This window comes from Elgaria multicarinata, chromosome 9 (genome assembly GCF_023053635.1).
Source record: "Elgaria multicarinata webbii isolate HBS135686 ecotype San Diego chromosome 9, rElgMul1.1.pri, whole genome shotgun sequence".
Classification (NCBI taxonomy): Eukaryota; Metazoa; Chordata; class Lepidosauria; order Squamata; family Anguidae; genus Elgaria; species Elgaria multicarinata.
The window spans coordinates 32,471,827-32,493,255 of NC_086179.1; the positions used below are offsets into that span (position 1 = coordinate 32,471,827).

At 45.8% G+C, this 21,429-nt stretch overlaps 1 protein-coding gene across 2 annotated transcripts in view; it reads left to right on the forward strand.

The window, feature by feature from the left end:
* The window catches only part of LOC134403359 (apolipoprotein L2-like), a 52,133-nt gene extending 39,703 nt beyond the window's left edge, over nt 1-12,430 (forward strand). For both annotated transcript variants that reach the window (XM_063133456.1, XM_063133457.1), the window contains 3 exons: nt 5,174-5,264; nt 6,038-6,167; nt 9,458-12,430. In XM_063133456.1, coding sequence (XP_062989526.1) covers nt 5,243-5,264; nt 6,038-6,167; nt 9,458-10,343 — 1,038 coding nt within the window. In that variant the 5' untranslated portion in view covers nt 5,174-5,242 and the 3' untranslated portion in view covers nt 10,344-12,430. The remainder of the gene's footprint in view (nt 1-5,173; nt 5,265-6,037; nt 6,168-9,457) is intronic.
* Nucleotides 12,431-21,429: the final 8,999 nt, after the last annotated feature.

Genomic DNA, 21,429 nt, shown 5'->3' on the forward strand with positions numbered 1-21,429 from the left:
AGACAGGCAGCTGCAGTAACACTCACAACCACACACACAAGGACAGCTTTTGCACAGAGGCTCATGAGTTCAAGTGACAGCTTGCTTCTCAAAAAACCATACTTCTGGATCAGGGAGTACGTCTTCCACTCCCAGCCAAGGGCACTCCAAAGGGCGACCCGTGGACTGCTGGAGAGAGGCAGCCTGGCTAGTGGTGGTGGTGCCAGGCATTGCCTTGCCCCCTGCTTGCACCTCACCTAAACACGTGCAGTCAATCATGGAGTCTTTTGGAACTGGGTGGAAAACTATCCGGATGAGTTGACTAAGCTGTACCGGACGCCACAGAAATGAAATGAACTCAAGTGCGGTGCTTTGCCCTCACAGTCAGTCACACACACGCACGGTGACAAACTCTGCCTAGTGCCTACAGAGACGAATGTAATGATTCAGAGTTGATGTTGTGAACTGTAACACAGCCACTAAATAATAATAATAATAATAATAATAAGAAGAAGAAGAAGAAGAAGAAGAAGAAGAAGAAAAATATAATAAAAATAATAATAAAAAGAAAAAACCAGCCTGCCTGAACTGTAGTGTGCCTGCCAACCAAAGGAGGGGTGGAATTAAAGGGAGCCTGCCTGTCATTCCCACGAGGGCTTGAGGGTGGGGTATCCCAGCAGGGGTAGATTGCCCTTCAGAAAGACCAGCTGCTCCACCAAGTCCGGCTCCAAGCGAGAGCGGTGAGGGGTCACTATGTCGCCCGCCATAGAGAACACCCTCTCGCTTGGAACACTGGTGGGTGGGCAGCTGAGTCGATCCATGGCCACCCGCGACAGGTCCGGCCAAATCTGAAAACGGGATGACCAGTAGGCCAGGGGGTCCGTGGAGGAGTCCTCGATGGGCTCTGACAGGTAACGCTGCACGGTGGTTGCAGCGTCATCCTGGCTGGTGGCTGGGGAGGGTCTCTGCCCAAACACGGTGTGCAGAGCCTCTTCCCAATACCCCTCGCCTGTGCTGCTGCTGGGAGGGATGCACGTGAGGCGGCTGCTGGTGCTGCTGGTGCTGCTGCGGGGAGGGGTGGCCTGCTCCTCTGCCTCACTCTGCCCCACCCTCTTGGCCCATGCCGCCCGCACTTCGCCCACCAGCGTTTCCACCCAGTGCTGCCTGCTATTTGGCCCACAAAGCCCATCCTTCACACGAGGGTCGCACATGGCTGCCAACATGTGGACCCTGTCGGTTTGGATGGGCTCCAGCCTCCGCGTCACGCCGTCCCTCAGCCTAGTCACCGCTTCGCGGACCTCGGGCTCGAAGCGCCTGCCGGTGACGGAATCCCTGTACTCCAGAAAGTCGCCCATCTGTTTCTGGAGATGCCTGCATACAGGGATCACCTGGCTGAGGAGGGCAGAGCTTTTGCTCAGGGTCTCGGTGGCGTTCAGGAATGGCTTGAGGACCGCCACCAGCTGGGACATGGCGTCCCACTGCTGCTTGCCCATGTGGTGGACGCCCATGTCCCTGACCCTGAACAAGTCGTGGATGGCACTCTGTTGCTCCACCATCCGCTCCAGCATCAGGTAGGTGGAGTTCCAGCGTGTCACCACATCCTGCACTAGCCTGTGCTGCGGGAGATTCAACTCCTCCTGCTTCTCCCGCAGCAAGCGACTGCCCTTGACGCTGTGGTGGAAATGGCCTGCCACCTTTCTGCAGCTCTCCAGGAGGTTACGGATCCCGGACAGGGGACCGAGGTTGGGCTTGCTGCTGCCCATCCCAAGGCCATCCCTCACCACCAGGTTCAAGACGTGCGCGATGCAGCGGGCGCCCTCGAATCCGCCGTCGCGCACCGCCTTCACCATGTTGGCTCCCCCGTCCATGACCATGTAACCGCGGGTGACCTTCTGCCCAGCTAGCCACCCATCCACCATGCGGTTCATGGCCTCCGTAATCTCCGCTGCCGTGTGGGACTGGTCCATCACTTGCGTGTGGAGGAGGGCCCAGCAGTAGCCCTCCTTGCCAGTCCCTGTAGTGCTGGATCCTTCCTGCCCCACGGCTGCCCACCAGTGTGCCGTCAGGGACAGGTAAGCGTGCACTCCGCCCTCGCTGGACCAAATGTCCGAGGTGAAGTGCACCATCCGTGCCTCTGCCTGGCACAGACGACCCAGCACTAACTCCCTGCAGGAACGGTACAGGGAAGGCACCACCCGCCTGCTCAGGGTGGTGCGACATGGCAGCTTATAGTATGGCACCACAAGCGCCATCAGCCTCTTGAAGCCTGCGTTGTCGACGAGGCTGAATGGCTGGTCGTCCAACGCCACCATCTCACCGATTGACGTGGTGATCTGGGAGGGCGTTGGAAAACGCCATCTTGTGGTTCCATACTTCCCCCACCCCATTTCCGGCAGGGTTGCCTGACTAACCCTTGTGGGGATGGGAGATGGAGAGCTGAGACTGGAAGTGCCAGCATCAGCAGCAGCAGCAGCAGCCGCCTTCGGCTTTCCCCTGGAACCAGTCGCCTTGCCCGCCTCTTTCCCCATCAAGACCGACTGGTGCTGCCTCTTAAGATGCATCTTCATGCTGCTGGTTCCATAATGCCCTGTCGATGAACCCTTGCTTAGGCTGAGTTTGCAGTGGCGACAGACAGCAAAGCGGGGATCCGCTCCCAACTCAAAGTGGTCCCACACGATGCTTGTCTTTCGTTTCCGTGGTGACACCACCAATTGCCCGCCTGAGCTCTCTGGTGTTGCCACAGAAACAGGGGTGTGGGATGAGACTGGGGAGAGAGCCTCGGCCTGCTGCTGCTCCTCCTCAGCCCCCACATCCTGGAGGCCCACCGCCTCCTCCGCCTCCCCCCCCTCCACTGTGCTGAGGACCTTGTCTAGGTCCATCAGTGGGCTCGTGGGCTGAAAGGAGAATGAAGGAGTTGGGGATACTCCTCCTCCTCTAATGGCACTGCTGCCACGTGCCTCTTGCAAACGGGCACTTTTCCCATTCCCACCCTCAAAAAGAGAATGCCGGGCACAAGTTGCAGAAGAGAGTGGCTCTGCCTGCTGCTTGTCCTGCTTCTGTTTTGGAGCAGTCAGCCAAGGAGTTGCCCGTTTGATTTTCACAGGAGGAGAGGCAGCCTGCTTACTGCTGGCAGCCTGAGCCTTGCTGCTTTCAGCACGCCTGCTTCCTCTTTTCATGATGACTAATAAAATATTAATACTACTAATACTATGTATAAGGTACTACTAAGAATATGTATAAGAAGAATATAATATGTTTAAATGTAGGGAAATGGGACAAGAAGAATAAAATATTATACTACTACTAATATGTATGAGAATATACTAATATATATATACTACTAAGAATATGTAAAAGAATGTAATAATATGTTTAAGAATATTACTAATAAATGTAGGGAAATGGGACAAGAAGTGTGTGTATGCTTTCCCCAAAATGCTCAATCTGTGGCTGCCTGTTGAACTTCACAAAAGCAGCACACTCAGTCCAAGTTACACAGAGAAGAAAAAGAGAATAATTTTTTTTGGTATTTTTTGGTATATAGAAGATAGAAGGAAACACAATCAGGATTTAAGAGAGGGGAGGGGGGGAAAAGAACCAACCAAACACTACTACTATAAGAAGAACAAAATATGAATACTACTAATAATATGTATGAGAATATACTAATATACTACTAAGACTATGTAAAAGAATATAATAAAATATGTTTAAGAATATTACTAATAAATGTAGGGAAATGGGACAAGAAGTTTGTGTATGCTTTCAAAGGAAAGCTTTCACAAAAGCAGAACAGTCAGGCTTTAATAGAGGGAAGGGGGGGGCAACCAACCCAACCAACCCACCAAACACACACTCCAAAATTTAAAAATAAAGTTTATATTAAATCAAAATAAGGGAAAAACACAGGGCAAACTAAGCTATAAGTCAGAAAGAAGCAAACAAACACACACACACACACACGCCAAACTAAATCTATCCTAATCTATCTCCAAAGTCCAAAGCAGGAGCACTAACTAACTAGTCTTCCCTCCACGAACGCCAACCCACAAAGAGACACAAAACAGAAAGTTCTCAGGTTGGGTCTGCCTTAGTCCCCCCTCCAACACTGGGATTGGAGGATGATGCTTTCTGAGGAGATCAATTCTCATCAGGATTGGGAGTTGAATGTGCCTGTCATCGCTTCCAAAAAAATAAAAAAAACCCAAACCCCGATTTTTAACAAAATATTGCACGTGAACTGCAGGACGCAGAAAGTTGAGAGTAGTCTCAAAATGACCCCCATCCACGACTCTCTGTGCACAAGAATTTTCAGAACGATAGCGTAAACCCCCCCCCAGTTATCCCCGATTCTTTTCCACAATGCAATCCTATGGGCGAAAAGCCGAAAACGCCGTTTGAGCCGCGCGGTTGACCCAATTTTCAAAAAAATATAGCACGCGACCCACACGACGCAGAGAGGTGAGAGTGGTCTCAAAATGACCCCCATCCACGACTCTCTGAGCACAAGAATTTCCAGAACGATAGCTTCAAAAACAACCTAGTTATGCGCGATTATTTGCCGCAATGCAATCCTATGGCGAAATGTTTTCAAGATGGCGACCGGAGCGCTCCGCCTGAACTAGGAGCTCCGAAAAATGGGCGCTTCTCTTCGCCTTGCTTCTAGGGGTCCGCAGTCCTCTCCTACTCCGCCTCTGGGTAAGGCGGAGCAGGCCAATCCGCTACTGCTTCTACGCTCCTAATAGGAGCAGATCACACCCCTAATCACTATTACAGTGAACATTAACTTTTTAGCAGCTTGTCTCATGTTTGAAGAATCCCCGAGTTCAGATGTTAGCAAGGAATTCAGAAGCAATGATTATACTTTAATCAAATTGTGTTTACTGCAGTCCACAGACCATAAAAATACAATTTAGATGTGCCAAAACAACCCAAGTGTAACTAAAACAGTATGCAGCCACTCAAATAATATTACAAAACACTGAGTTTCATAAATCGATAAATAATTTAAAAAGATATATGCCATTAAGATGTAAATCATAATATCAAAATCAGCAATGCAGTAATAATTACTTTAACTAGCAGATGAAAAATGGCAACAACGGAGCTGACGATAATTTCACAACAGCTGATTATTATTTTTTTGCCATGACCTGCCTTCATCCTTATTTTCTGTACTTTCTTTCCTTTCCAGGCAGACTTGAATTATTCAAGCTGAGAAGAGGGTTTTTAAGCATTTAGAAGCCCCAAGAGACCAGCTGGAATGGCCTCTGAAGAATATGAGGGTAGGTCTCTTCAAGGCTGAGCCATAACTCAATGGCTGGGCACATACTTTGCCTGCAGAAGATCCCAGTTTCAGTCCCTGGCATATCCAGTTCAAAGGCTCAGTTAGAAGGTGATATCAAAAGCCTAAGAGCTTTCTTGAAGGTTATGCCTTCTGGGTTGGAGCCCTGGCCTTAATCTAAGATGTTTCAGGCAGCCTCAGGTAACTCAAGAGATGATGGAAATATCTCTGCACATGCTCAGAGGTGGTTTCATAGTTATTGTTTCATGTTCTAGATCAGGGATGCACAACTATCTGTTAGGGATGCTGTAGCTGCACCCTGAATTGCAGAGCCTACACTCTTACGACTCTATGTTTCTAACTTTTTTGGCTCTGAGGGCCACACTGGGCAGCACCGGGAACACACATGTGTGCACTTGTGCTCATATACATGCACAAGCCTACACTCAAATAAGCACGCATACACAAGCCTGGGTGATTGCCTTGCTTGCACTAGCAAGGGAAACCCTCCCCATATCACATCAGAGATAAGGGGAGGGATTCCCTTGCTAGAACCAGCAAGGGAAACCCCAGGCAGTGCCACTGTGACAACAGATACTGGGCGGTCTGGTGGGCCACCAGAAACAGCTTGATGGCCCGCATGTGATCTGTGGGCCACACTTTTTCACCCCTGTTCTAGAGAGATGATTGCTCTTAGCCTTTACACATTGTGATATCGTTTTAATGAACCCTGCATAACAAGAGGGAGTTTTGCTTTGTGTTGGTCTGATTTAGACTGTTTTGAGTATGACGACTCCTTGGGAATCCCTGAGTTTCTACTGGACAAACTATATGATGAAAGCCTCCTTGATGAAGATGGAGATTATGACATGGAAATGTTGCAGAATGTGACTGAAACTGAGAGGTAACCATGTTAAATATATGTTTGCTAAAATTATGTTCTCCTTGCAGCCTTAAGCATTATTCAGGGTGTTAATAATTGACCATCATTCCACAAGTATTTAACAAGTTTAACTACAGAAAAGATAACCACAGGGCTACTCCCAGGGCTACTCCCAGTCTTAATTTGAAAAGAAGCAGAAGAGTAATTTACAAGCTTATAAACAAAGCAATAAAAATGTATACTTTAAGCCCTGTTCTGCAGCTACTCAATGCCCTCCCTTCCAGTGCAGGAATGGGGGCCTTTCTTTTCTATGAAGGGTCACTGATTCACAGGAAAAGTCAGTTGGGGGGCAAATGTTGGGGGGCAAAACCAGAGCCAAAAGTGGGTGAAGACACCCCTTCTCTGCTGCCACCACCTACCTCTCTCTCTCTCTCTCTCTCTCTTCCATGTCCGCTCTCTCTCTGTCACCTTTCTCTCTCTCTCTGCCAACCTTTCTGCCACCCTTTTCTGTTCCACCTTCTTTCACCCTCATTCTCTTTCTACCACCTCTCTCTTTCCCTCCCTCTCTTTCTGTCACCCTGTCTCTCTCTCTCTTTTCTGCCACCCCCTCGCTCTCTGTCATCTCCTTTTCTGTCTGTCCCTTGTGCGGCAAGAGGAAGCACTCTGTGCACTCCTTCTTCCAATCTGCACGTTCCAAGTCCAGAGCTTAATAAAGGGCGTGTTCTCCATCAAACCTGTCTTATTATCTCTGGGGGAGAACTTTAAATGCAGAAAAGGAATCACATTATTATTATTATTATTATTATTATTATTATTATTATTATTATTAATATATATATATATATATATATATATATATATATATATATATATATCACCATCAGTGTACATGCTATACACTGTGCACTTGCTTAAAATATGCCTGAGCTGAGAAGCAATCTGTGAAAGGAGTAATCTCTGAGGAAACTTGGGTTGAGATGGCTTCCAGGGAAGTTGTATGAAAAAGAAGATGGCTGCTCTCATGCCATCTTTTCTCCCCACACAGTTTCAAGTTCCTTGGGAGACACAAGATCCACAAGATATTTATATAGCCTGTACACTGATGGTGCTAAATAAATAAATAAATAAATAAATAAATAAATAAATAAATAAATAATTTTATGCTGCAGCAGCCACACATTTTAGCAGGTGGGAGTGATTATTTGGGAGTTGTTTTTTCTTTTAAAAAAATTGTTTAAAAAGCAGCCCTCAGACCACCTTGAACTTTTCGGGGTGCACTGGGACTGCATAAAAGCGCACTGGGAGCGACGTGCGGATCCCCTATATCTGTCCCCCTTTCACCTCTTTTTCCCCCAAGCTAAACAATCCCAGCATCCCCCACAGCTCCTTGATCATTTTAGTTGTCCTTTTCTGCACTTTTTCCACCCTTCAAACAAAGGAGTGTCCTCTGGCAGCCCTTCAAATAGATGACTGTCTTCTCTGTAAAGTAGAACACATGGTGACCTAGATACGTTTGGAGCATATTTGGAGATTTGGACCAGAAGCTCAAACTCAGTCCAATTTGAGCCTCTTCGAAGATTTTATCTAAAGCCAAATGTTCACCCTTGGTGCTTATCTAGCTTTGCGCTACACATGCATCTGGGAATGCAAGTCAAACATTCTGCTTTTGCTGTGGAAGCTTGGCCTATTTCATTCATTCAGGTGTTTTTTTCTCCTCCGGGTTGGTCCAAAGAGCTCAAAAGGGAAATCAACAAAAACTCCAGTCAAGCCTTTGAGAGTGGCCTGTAATTCTCATTGATGGTACACAGTGCCTTGTAAGCTCCTGCAGGTTCATGTTTTTTACCTTTTGATGGCTCCTTCCTTCCCATTTGTGTCCTGAACCACTTTTTCTCCTCCTTTAGAGAGGATTATAGGATTAATTTTGGCGCAATTAATCTTCCACAAACCAAGCACTTATGCAAATAAGAAGAAAGGATCAGGGAGAAAGTGTTGCTGCTTGTTAAAAGATGTTTAAAATAGTCCTTATTCTGGTTTTGCACAACCATTTCAGGAAAAAAACAGAAACAGTAGCTTTGACATGCCTTTGAACTGATTATAGTGGTGGTTTGCTGTGATAACAAGTCTTCCAGTGTATAATTCCCTGCTAGTATCCCAGAATGCACTCTGCTTACTCCTGAAAGCACCTTGAGACACCCAAATGCAGCTGTATATTTTGATGTCTTGTCCACCTTCACAACCTCTTCGAAGAACAGAAATGATTTCAGAAAACAGGTGTCTGGGAGATGGGGAGAACTAAACCTCCCATACCTACACACAGTGGTTCCAAAAGATCACTGCCCCTGCATGCTTACTTAAGAGTAAAAGAAACAAAGAGAGGGTGAGCTACACGCAACATATTTAACATGTGTGACCCTGACTGAGGAATAAGAGTAATAATGATTGCCATTTTAGATATCTAGTGTGAAAATATATGATATTTATAGATGTATTGTTTCCAATAGTCATGTGAGGGGGGAATAATAAATGAAATAAGTATTTGGCCAGAGGATAGAGAAATAAATGTCATAGAGGCCCACTTGTTATTTCAAAGTGTAGAAGTGCCTGGTTTTTGTTCCCAGTGTATTTCAAAATGACTCAGAGGGAGGAAGCAATACACTAAAAGCCTACATTGACTGCTAATAAAATGGCATAAAACAAATAGAAAATAAATGCTACCTAGCTCCACTGGCATTACCTTTGGCATCAAAACACCAGGCCAAAGCAAAGGAAAAGTCACACAGAAAAGCATTATTATATTTATAAATCAAAATATAAATTTTTGTATACTTTTGATGTTTACTGTTTTTAGCTTTTTTGAACCACCCAGAGAGCTTTGGCTCTGGGGCGGTATATAAATGTAATAAAATAAATAAATAACTAAATAAAAATAATATAGGGGAATCCCTGTTCTCTTTCTCTCATTCATACACACAATGTCTCCAGATGCTTCCACATTTTCCAAATGAGTCGCAGGACAGGTTGTTACATTTCCCACACACACCTTAAATCCTGTGCCATATGGAAGATGATCTTCCTTAAAAGAAATGCTCAAATAGATTTTAGAGTTCATCGTATTTCTGCAATGTCATCACCATCATATCCATGGCAAACAACTGGGAATGTTTTTGTCTGTGTTTTTTTACATTCCTAGAAGTAGTATTTAGGATGCCCACTGCTGTTTTAATATGAGCTATGTAAAAGCCCCCCCAAATGTACCTTACGTGTCTTTTATTTATTTATTTATTTTACTGTATTACTTTGATTTTTGACAGCGAGGAAGGAAATAGCCCTTGGGAAGAAATGGCCAGTGAATATTTTGCCTGCTTTCTAAAAGAATTTCCTGCCCAGAAAGAAGAGATTGAAAAGTGCATCCGGTGCCTTCGGGAAATGGCCAATAACATAGACGAGACCCATAAGAACTGTACCATCGCCAGCATTGCTGCCAACTCCACAAGCGCCTCTTCCGGCCTCTTGACCATCCTGGGACTCACCTTGGCTCCTGTCACAGCAGGCGGGAGTTTAATCCTCACAGCCACCGGGATTGGATTAGGGGCAGCGGCAACAGTGACCGGCCTTTCCGCTTCTTTATATGAAAGTGTGAATAATTCAAAGGAAAGGAAAAAAGCACAAGAGCTGATGAATGAATGCGAGAAAAGCTTGAGAAAGGCGATGTGTCCGGATGAAATAGACTTCGTCTCCGAATCAGCTCCAAACAACGGGGCTATGGGCGAAAACGTCAAACATCTTGTTTCCAACGTTGCTTGTCAAGTTCCCGATATGTACAAGGCTGTAAAGGGGATAAAAACGAACGTCAAGGCACTGAAGATTGCTCGTGCGAATCCCGGCTTGAAGGCGTTAGCAAAGCGCGCCACTGCTGCGGGAAGCACATCCCGAGGACTCAGGGGGGTGAAACATGTGAAAAAGGCCTTTGCAGGGACCACCCTTGCGATGAGCAAAGGAGCCAGGCTGCTGAGTGCCACGTCGGCCGGGCTGTTTCTCCTGTTCGATGCCTATGGCATTGTTCAAGATGCTAAACATCTGGCAGAGGGAGCCAAGGCTGAAACAGCTATGGAGATCAGGGAAAAGGCTAGCAAACTGGAAGAGAAAGTGCAGACTCTCAACAGGCTCTACAAGGAACTAAATAAAAAGTTGGCATGAGTAAAGGTGACCAAAGAACCACCCTGTCTATGCATGTAATTAGTAACTCTCTTATCATTGCTGTATGCTCATGGTAAACATGAAGGGTGTGGGTGTCCGTCAATTTCCTGAGATGTCTGTGTATTTTCTTATGCGCATACAGGACGTGCATACGGGATGCTGAGAAGCCACAGCCAATTGCCTCGTCCCCACAGCATATATGGCCAATAAAAGTTACATTTAAAATACACTGTTAAAAACAATTTCCACTACAATAACAATACAATACAAAGAAATACAAGAAACAGGAAAGTGGAATTGTATATGATTAATTGAACTTAATTACAAGTCAGAGAAAACTTGAATGAGCAAGTGCATTTTCAGGAGGTGTTTAAAACATGCCACCTTTTATGCCTCCTGAACTGCATGGGGGAGGGTGTTCCAGAGGGTGGGAGCCACCACCGAGAAGGCTCCGAGGCGGAAATATATAATATGGAAACAGGCCTGACATCCCCAGTTAGGCCCGTAGCTTCAACATTGGTATATAGCAAGTCTTGCTATAGAGAATCCTGCACCACCAATAGTTTCCAAAAGTAGGCAAAAGCTAGAAAAGCATTTCTGCCATGTCTCAGCTGAGCATTGGTCTGCAGCCCATGTTACATTGCACCAGTCCAGGCACAGCTCAAGACTGATGGAACATTCCCAGATAAGATGATTTTGCTTCATTGACAAAGCAGTTGATCATCTTGATGTTTGGGCTTTGTTTCTTAGGTCACCAACGCCTGTGCCAGATCTACACCAAGCAGGATATAACACTTTGAAAGAGTTTTGAAAACGGTATATGGAATATGTCCTGGGCCCCAATGCAGTTATAAACTGTTATAAAGTAGTAGTGTAGATCCTGCCTTGGCTTGAATGGCACTCCAATTTCCTAAAGTGAGAAATACCAAGGAGACTCTTGGTACATCTGGCCCCTCTGCCCTGGGGATGAGGTGGTCTCAGGCCTGTACCCAGGCCATGTTAAACAAGGGTAGAGCGGAGAGTGGGATTTTGTCTACTCGCATCCACTGGCCCCTCTCCCTATGCACATGCCATTCATTTCATTTATTACATTTCTTTACTGCCCAATAGCCAAAGCTCTGAGGGGGATGTACAAAATTTTAAAAACCTAAAAATACAGTATTGTGCATAACATAAAAATAGTTTAGCTACACACACACATAAACAGAGTGGACATACATACACACACTCACAGCCATACAATATGTCATGACCTGATTAAGAACCTATTATATGCTGCCTGGGAGTAGCTCTTGACCTGAGGGCTGCCTTGATGGTCCCACATTCCCCCTAAACCACAAGGGAGAAGGCACTGGACACTTAGGAGGTTCTGTAATATTTGGTTTATTTATGAATATACCTAAGAACACAAGAACATGCCTTATAGTAAGAACATAAGAAGAGCCACGCTAGATCAGACCAAGGGCATGGCTAGAAGAAGCGATATCCCGGTGATTGCCCCGGGATCATCCCTGTGCATCCACATGACGCACAGGGCATCCCGGGAGCAGGGAGGGACAATCCTTCCCTTGGCCCGGGATATCACCCTGCAGTTCAGCCCTGATTTTTCAGCAGTCGGGATGATCCCAAGACCATGGAATGTCTGGCCCGCCATCACAGTTTTGTCCCGGCTTCTCGGGAGTAACTGCGAGAAGCCGGGACCTGGGTACAGAGCTCCTCAGGAACTCTGTGTCCATTGGGGATGGGGTGGGGGTAGCAGGAGGGTTTTTTTTAAAAAAAATAATCACCTTATATTTCTTCTTTGGGCATCTATCACAGCCAACACTGAATGGGGGTGTACACAGTCATTACTTGCCTCAAAGTGTGCTGCTACTGTGTGCAGGCAAGCTGGCTATCCTTGGCTGGTTGACAGGGCCGGGCAAAGCTGGTAATAGGCCCAGGCCAGATTGGAAATTTAGGGCCCATTTCAAACTGCTCATTAAGACAGTGATACAGTCACCAATATATCCACCCCTTTCTTCTGTCTCATTGTCTTAACCACAAGGGGTCTGGATAAGTTTTTCTTGCTTATTGATGTATTTTTGTAGGCCTGGTTTCTGAAGGTTTTCTGTAAAAAATAAAATAAAATAATGATGTGACTGATGACTAATGGAATAATTGTAACTTTTTCCTGCTGCCACAGTTCTTTAATTTCCATAGCCAGTGGTGTATATTTTCCTCTTCCTTTTCTGCAACATTTTTGTCATGAGGTAGTTTTGTTTTCTTTTTTGTTTATTACTATTATGTCTGCTCGATTGCAAAGTATTGTCTTCTCCCTGAATTAGAGTGACCATATGGAAAGGAGGACAAGGCTTCTGTGTCTTTAACAGTTGCACAGAAAAGAGAACTTCGGCGGTGTCATTTGTATGCATGTAACACCTGGTGTAATTCCCTCTTCATCACAACAGCTAAAGCTGCAGGAGCTATTCTAGAATGACCAGATACAAAAGAGGGCAGGGCTCCTCCAGCTTTAACTGTTGTGATGAAGAGGGAATTTCACAGGTGATGCATGCAAACAAATTAATTGTGTACTGTGAAATCAGACATGAGACCAAGGTCATGTTTGGGTGGGCACGTCCCTTTGAGGGCCGGACATGTTGGTATTTATTTATTTATTTATTTATTACATTTTTATACCGCCCAATAGCCGAAGCTCTCTGGGCGGTTCACAAAAATTAAAACCACAGTAAAACACCCAACAGTTTAAAACACAATTACGAAATACAGTATAAAAAGCACAACCAGGATAAAACCACACAGCAAAGTTGATATAAGATTAAAATACAGAGTTAAAACAGTAAAATTTAAATTTAAGTTAAAATTAAGTGTTAAAATACTGAGTGAATAAAAAGGTCTTCAGCTGGCGACGAAAGCAGTACAGTGTAGGCGCCAGGCGGACCTCTCTGGGGAGCTCGTTCCACAACCGGGGTGCCACAGCGGAGAAAGCCCTCCTCCTAGTAGCCACCTGCCTCACTTCCTTTGGCAGGCCCGCCCCTTTGAGATGCAATAGAGTTTAAATCAGAAATGCAATAACATACAAACAGGTAGTAGCAGGTACAAATGAACTATACTATCATTGTGGCAGAGGTTCACACACACCAGCCCAATGCAGATTCAGGGGTGAAACATGCAGAAAATGCAATAAGATAGGACATATTCAGAGAGCCTGTCGTTCAGAGAAAAGCCAACCAATTGCTAATGACAGAGATAAAGATAAATGACCAAGACATCACATAAAAAAACGTACAGAGGTGCATGCAAGATGAAGAACCTGATAATGAAGGTGAATTAGGGCTAGATAGCCTGGAAATGTATAACGTGAAGGGGAGAGCAAGGCAAGCAATATGGCTCACACCAAAAGTGAATAGCAAAGTAATATCAATGCAGCTGGACACTGCTTCTGCTGTATCAGTTATACCACAGCATGAATTTGAGCAGCATTTTAAACATGCTAAATTAAGACCTGCAAAAATAGAATTGATAACTTATACTGGAGAAAAGATTATCCCCATTGGAATGGAACCTGTAACTGTGCGATATAATAACCAGGAAGCGGTATTGGACTTATATGTTGTGAAAACAGGTGTACCAGCACTCTGGGGCCGTGATTGGCTGAGGAAGCTACAGCTAAATTGGAGTGACATCAACAGACTGCATGCCACACTTCCCATGTCAGAGTCAACTGAGAGTAGGCTGAAAAAGGTATTGGATGGTGCAGAGACTGTGTTCAAAGTTGGCATTGGCACACTAAGACACATCAAAGGCAAAATAGTGTTACAGAAGAATGCCACACCCAAGTTTCACAGGGCCCACCAGTTCCATATACCATACGCAAAAGGGTGGAAACTGAGCTGGATAGCATGGAAGCTGAAGGAATTCTTTCAAAAGTTGATTGGAGCCCATGGGCTACACCTGTGGTTCCCGTAGCTAAGAAGACTGGAGCTGTCCAAATCTGAGGTGATTTTAAGGTTACCATTAATCCAGTACTGCAGGCTGAACAATATCCATTGCCCAGGATTGAGGACATTTTTGCTAATCTAGCTAGGGGACAACGTTTCAGTAAAATAGACCTGGCAGAGGCTTATTTACAAATGGAAATAGAGGAAGATTCTAAGGTGTATCTTACCATAAATACACATAAAGGGCTATATCATTATAACAGACTAGGTTTTGAAGTAGCTTCAGCACCAGCGCTTTGGCAGAAAGCTATGGACCAAGTGCTACAAGGCTGTCCAGGCACCCAGTGCTACTTAGATAACATCATTGTCACCGGAGAGAATGATGAGACGCATCTACAAAACCTCAAAACAGTTCTGCAGACTGGCAGACTATGGACTCAGAGCATGACGCAACAAATGTGAGTTCTATACTGTGGCCACACCATTGATGCCCAAGGCCTACACAAGTGTGCAGACAAAATCCAAGCAGTTGTAAACGCTCCAAGGCCAAAAGATGTGCCACAGCTATGATCCTTCTTTGAGTTTGTTAACTATTATAACAGATTTCTGCCCAGCTTAGCCTCTGTGCTACATCCCTTGCACACCTTGCTACAAGTGGGAAGGACATGGCAATGGACGAAACAGTGTGAACAAGCCTTCAAGGAAGCAAAGAAAATGGTGACATCAGACACTGTACTCACACATTATGACCCATATTTAACAGTGAAACTAGCTTGTGATGCCTCCCCATATGGCATAGGGGCAGTAATATCCCATGTTATGAAAGATGGCAGTGAACGCCCTATAGCATTTGCATCACTCTCGCTCACAGCTGCGGAAAAAAAACTATGCACAGATAGACAGGGAAGCACTGAGTCTGATCTGGGGAGTTAAACACTTCAACCAGTTTTGCCTGAATGGAGGAGGAGGAGGAGGAGGAGGAGGAGGAGGAGGAGGAGGAGGAGGAGGAGGTTCTAGCTCTTGTAGAACCTGATTCATGAGGCAAAATGTGCAGCCACTATTCTGCCTATTCATTTTGTCAGAAGCTAGCCTGCTCCCACCTTTGTGTGTTAACCCTTCCGGGTGTATTGGGCCTTTTGAGGGACTTCCCAAACAAACATTTTAGAAATCCAGAAGTTTCCTGTAGCCTGGTTTGGGCAGTAGTGTGTCTACCCAAACCGAGCGATAGCAGCAAACACTAGAGATGTTGGAGGAATCCATTGGGGGCAGGGGGTCAAGCCAACCCAGCTTTTGGCAGCTCAGCCCCCTGGACTCTGGCTCACTTGCCTGCAAGCTGACCCAGCTCAGCCTATGCTGTGGGTGGACCCACGGGTTTCTGTGCGTAAAAGTCTCCCTTCTCCCTGCTGGGGAGAACGAAAACTTCTACACACAATGACTAGTAGTAGTCAATTCTAACACTGGTCCTATGTGTAAAACTTGTCGTTCTCCCTGCCAGCACCCCAGAAAGGAGAAAGGCAACTTTTACATACAAGACTGGGGCTGGAATTTCCAACTGCTGGTGGTTATTGTGTGTCAAAGTCACCCCTGTCCCTGCTGGGGCTCAAGCAGGAAGAAGGGAGACAAACTTTTATGCACAATGACCAGCACTGGAATTGCCCGCTGCTGATCATTGTGTGCAAGTCTCCTTTCTCCCTGCTGGTGCCCCTGCTTGCAGAGTCCACAACTTTCCACCAGGAGCCCGTGGCTTGGCTCACAAATGCTAGTCAAGCCAGGAGCTCCAGGGAAATCTGTCAAGCTCTAACAGGGACAGATCTTTCTAAAAACAAAACCATTTTTTTAAAAAAAATTACCTTGACAGTGCGTGCAGATAAAGTGTGAAAAGGGGATTTGAATAACACCCCCTAAGCTGCCCAGTTGATCATCCTAGTGTATTGGATTTGTTTCTCAGAAGCTGCCTATATAATGCCGGGTTGCTGCCACCTTAACCAAAAAACCCGCCCTTTCCCTGTAGCGGGGATGGGGGTGGCTAATCTGATGTAGGAGGAGAAAGTCAGGGAAAGTCCCCGACTTTTTTAAGACACAGCTTTGTGGAAAAGCCCCATGATGGCTGCAACATGGCTGCTGCATCGTACAACCCAAACAACACGGCGCCACCACACACCACTGTGGGGCTTTCGGAACATCTAGGCAGCCCTTCAGTCACCAACACCTGGCTTGAATGGAGTTCTAATTTCCTGAAGGGAGAAACACCCCATTATGCAGCCCTGCTGTCAAAGACTTTTGCCCGGCGCCATCTTGTTTATTTGCCAGGTGTTAGTCTTTATACAAGCTTTTTGTAGTTACGGTAGTAATACTTCTGGTTAAGACTGCATATCTGCACCCACTCACCTGGGAGGGAGCTGCACTGAAATCAAATGATCAGTAGGACTTAATATTGAGTAGACATACATAGGATTCCACTGTAAGTGTTCTGAATCCTTTTTCGGTTGATTTTCCTTGCTGTTTTTCTTGGGGGCTGTCTATACATGATGAAAACCATGGAGTGGGTGCGCAGTGGCTCGGGGTCGATTATTTGACGCAGAAGCCACTGCGCAGGCATCTCGGGGCTTTTTCCTGAAGCTCCGAAGCAAAGAAGTTGGGGGATTACCCCAGCTTTTTTGTTTGGAGCGCAGAGAAGAAGGCGCATTGCCATCTGTTGCTGCTGCTCCAGGGTCACATCAGAGGCGTGGCTGGGTGGACGGTGACCCCTGATTGGTTGCCTTCCACCTGAACAGGGAGGAAGAGCAAGCCGGTGAGCTGAATGGCCGCCGCGACGCCCCTGTGTTGCCTCCGCGGGGAGAAGAGTCTCCCTTTTCCTGGATGGAAGGTTCTCCCTTCCCCTGGCTTCAATTCCCAGGAAAAAGCCAGGGAGGAGCAGCAGTGATGGCAGCGGCAACTCCCCCCTCCCATGATCCATATAAACCCCGCACTTACTGCTTTGCGTGTGGATAACAGGGTGCAAGCCCGCAGGAGCGAAATCATGGGATTTGGGGGGAATGCAGTGCCAACTCGGCTCCATGAAGATAACCCCTTGGTTTAATTGGGGGCAGGGTTGCAGGGGTTGCTGTTTTTATTGCTGAAGAATTGAACTTCCCTCGCTTTTTATAAATGTAATTGTTTTACTTCAACATTGTATTATTATTATTATTGTAACACAATTTTCATGGTTTGTGGTTGTCACTGCCTTGAAGGCCACACTGGTAGAAGGGCGTTAAAAATAAATAACTAAACAAAGTAGCCCGTTCCTTTTTTCCGTGCCATGTAAAGTGGAAACAGTTGGATGATGAATTACCTCCTGATCTGAATCATTTCAGAGTCACATCGGACCAGTCAGGGGAGGTTCATTGTGGGGTCCAGGTTGAAGCTCGCAAATGCTGGAACTAATGAATGCCTTCCTCATATTCTTCCTTCAAAGATTCACCCTTTCCATACCAAGGAATGCCAAGGAGAAGGCAGTAGAGGCCCGGAACCAATGTCTGGGCACAAGGATGGATTGGATGTGGGCTAACAAAGCTGAGGCAGAATCCAGACCAAACAGAAGTAGTGTTGTTAGTCAGCACAGCGCACTCCTCTTACAAGCTCGTCCAGCTCTCTTAAAGCTCACCTCAAGCAGAGTCTGGCAGTTCTCCTCCCACCATCGCAAGCTCCCCTCATGCCAGCTCTCTCCCCCTTTACAGCAGCGCTTTGGCTGCTCTTTCCTTTAAAACACCACAGCATCACAGCTGCAGCATGGGAACAGTTAATCCCTACAGCAGGAGGGAGCGCAGGCTTTCCAGCGGCCATTGGGCTTGTGGCCCATACCCCCCTGGGCTCTGCCCTTTTTCCAGGGCTCCAAGCAACCTACCACAGACCTTGATCCACCCCCTGAATGCCCCCAGCCTCAATCCAAAGCGAGGTCACCACCGACAGATGGTGGAAATATGGTGGTGACCTCAGAACAAAGGGGAAAACCCTGGTAAGTCCACAACTTTTTAAATGCGCAGTTTGGGGGGAAAGCTGTGAGAAATAAAGAGATATGTTACTTTTTCATTAATGCTATGCTAAAATATATATATCAAATATAATATAATTAAAAATATGTAGCTGAATAGCAGCCAGGCTAAAGTACTGTTATCTTTACTGAAAGATGGTTAAGGGACAGGAAACTGCTCAGACAGGTGTTTTAGCCGTTAGACTATTCAGTTGAAGTAAAAGAGAATAATACGGAACTTGTGGTTAGACTAGTGGTCAGAAGAAGTGACAAAACTGAAACATACATCTGTTGTTTTTGAACTTATGACTTTTGTGGTTACCTGATGGGTGGAGGGATGATCAAGAGCAATAAAGTGGGTAGGCCCAGATAAATCAAACCTATATTTGGGCATAAGTAAATAGAGATGGGTGGAATATTAAATGAAATGAAAAAGCAAGTAATCAAAGGCGGGACAAAGCTGCGTGCCGGGATAGGCTGTAACCCCACAAGTCTCTCACCAATCACGAGACGGGGAGGGACCTCTTCGGCCGGGTGTAGGGTATGAGATGTCTTAACATGTGCTTGGAGGGTGTGCCTACTTTGCTGGACACCCAGACTTGCAATTCTGTATCAATAAAAGGAACAGAGTGCTTTCACCATTGTCCTTGAATCATTATTTCAAATAGCATTTCTAACAATTTGGGGGCTCGTCCGGGATCAAGCCATCGTGGCTGCTGGCCATCGGTGCCAGACACAGGGAAGACGCGTCCTGCTGAAGTTTTGGCAGCCCCTCTGGCCAACACCGAGGGTCAGTGGTCTGACTGGCAAAATCCTGGAACATTTGGACTGGTGAAACCACTTAGGGATTCAGGTGTAGGCACTGGATCGACCAGGCAACTTCGTGCACGAACCAAGGTAAGAAAATTGACTATTAAGTATTACCTTGGTGGTCGGGATGGTGGGTGGATGGGAGTGGAGAGTCCTGAATGATGTTTGAGACGTGCCCAAGAGGCACGAAGCGAATGTGGAGTCTCGGATCCGCGGTTCCATTTCTTCGCGAGAAGTATGGCTGGAGAGAGACGAAGCGATTGAAAGATTGACTGTTGGGTGACACTTCCACACCTTGGGAGACGTTTGGTGGTTCGCGCTTAGCCCCACTTGGGAGACATTTGGCGGTTCGTATTTAGTGGTTCGCGCTTAGCCCCATTCTTTGGGAGACAGTTGGCGGTTCGCACTTAGTAGTTCGCGCTTAGCCCCACTTGGGAGACAGTTGGCGGTTCGCACTTAGCCCCAAGAAGTATCCACACCCTGAGTGGACTATTTGCAGGAGTTGCTTAGTCCAGGGTCCGGGGTTTTACCATGGGAAATAAGGTGCCTAAAAAGGAGAAAGGACCATGTAACGATGAGTCTTCTCCAGGCCCACGACATTCCTCTCGATAGTCCGTTGGGGAGGATGCTAATGTCCTGGGAATATTTATCTTGTACAAAAGGAAAAGATAGGAAGAAGATGATTAAATATTGTTGTTTGGAATGGCCAAAGAAAACCATAGAACCCCCTAGTGTTTTCTGGCCAAAATATGGGTCTGATGAAGCCTGGGTGTCAGACTTTAAACTTCTATGTTAACAATAAAACTCCAGGATCACAAGAAAACGTATGCCTCTTGTTGGATGACTAAGGATAATAAGGAGCAGTTGATACCCCTAAAAATCCACAGGAAGAAGAAGCAAGTCAAAATACCAAAGACTCCTGAATTTAAAATCCTGAATTTAAAATAGGAACCGTTAAATTGCTTGCCTCCTCCTTATGTAATTCTGCCTAACCAAGCTGGTAACATAGTGTCAAATGCACCATGAACAAAAGGGGGGGCAGAAGAGGAGGGAGAAAAATAGAAGAGAAAGAATAGAATAGAAACTCCAGGTGTGCCTGTGTCAAAACCTGGAAATTGCCATATGCAAGAGGCCTGTATGTGGCTTGATTGTGGTTATAAGAACATTGCAGTTAGATTCACCAAGTTAAAATCAGACTGCCCAGAAATAGTAAAAACATTATAAAGAAAACATGTAAAATTTATAAGATGGCATCTAAGTTAAAATTAAAGAGATTAGTGACTTTGAGCCAACACAAAAGTAACTTACATTACCGTGACCTGCCGAAGTTATATTTGAAACAGACAGGCTCACACACTTGAAACATTATTTATCTCCTTTTCCTGTACTAGCAGCAGTTGTGGTTAGACGGCCAGACGTAAAAAGACTTCAAGCCAACATGTCAACTCCCAGAAACAAAAGTGCTAGGTTATTTGCTGGACAGGTGGCCCAACCAAATGTGATGGGCTACTTGAACAGTGAGCTTGAAAAGACTTTGAAAAGCAAATGCAAGCTTTCTATTTGGACTTGTCCTTTAGGAGTCCTTGGCCAAGATCCAAAGAGTCATGATAGAAAAAGTGAGAAAAATGCTCCCTGTAAATTGTTTCCTGTGCTAAAATTTTGCTGCCCCAAATCAAGCTCCAGTCAGAGCTTACCAGCTTTAGAATTCAGCTGATAATTAGAATTTTGAACAGAGATTACTTAGGCCTTATGGTCTAGCTAGAAAACCCTTCCCCACTGGAGAACTTGTTTTAACAGAAGCAGACCTCCAGTTGTCAGATTTGTGAAAAGAAGAATAAAAAAAAAGCCACACCTAAAACCCAAAATTTCTCCAGCGTTCGAGAGAAAGAATGAGACAATATTCTTTTTTAAAAAAAATCAATTTTGTCACCAAGAATTGGCAAGACGTGGCTAAGAAATTACAGAAAGTTGAAAGATAGAATGATCTAAAGCAGCCACGTAAAGCACCGTGTGTTCACGCACAAAAAGCAGGATGGCAGGGGACGCTTACCCTCTGCGCCTGGGCTGGTCTCCTTGGGAGCAGGGGCTGTCCAGGTCTGGGGGACTAGCTCCCGAGGAGACATCCCCTTCGCAGATCGAGGGCGAGGGGACTGGTGTTACCCGACACCCCCTGCCCTTGCCGGTCTCCCTAAGAGCAAGACTTTGAGGAGTTAGATTCTTTTCTTGGAAGTGAGGGAAAGTCACCATGACTCTTTTTGTTTTTAAGGAGGGAAATGGAGTAGGAGGAAAATGCAGAGCCACCCCTTTTTCCCTTCTAAAGTGTTCAAGG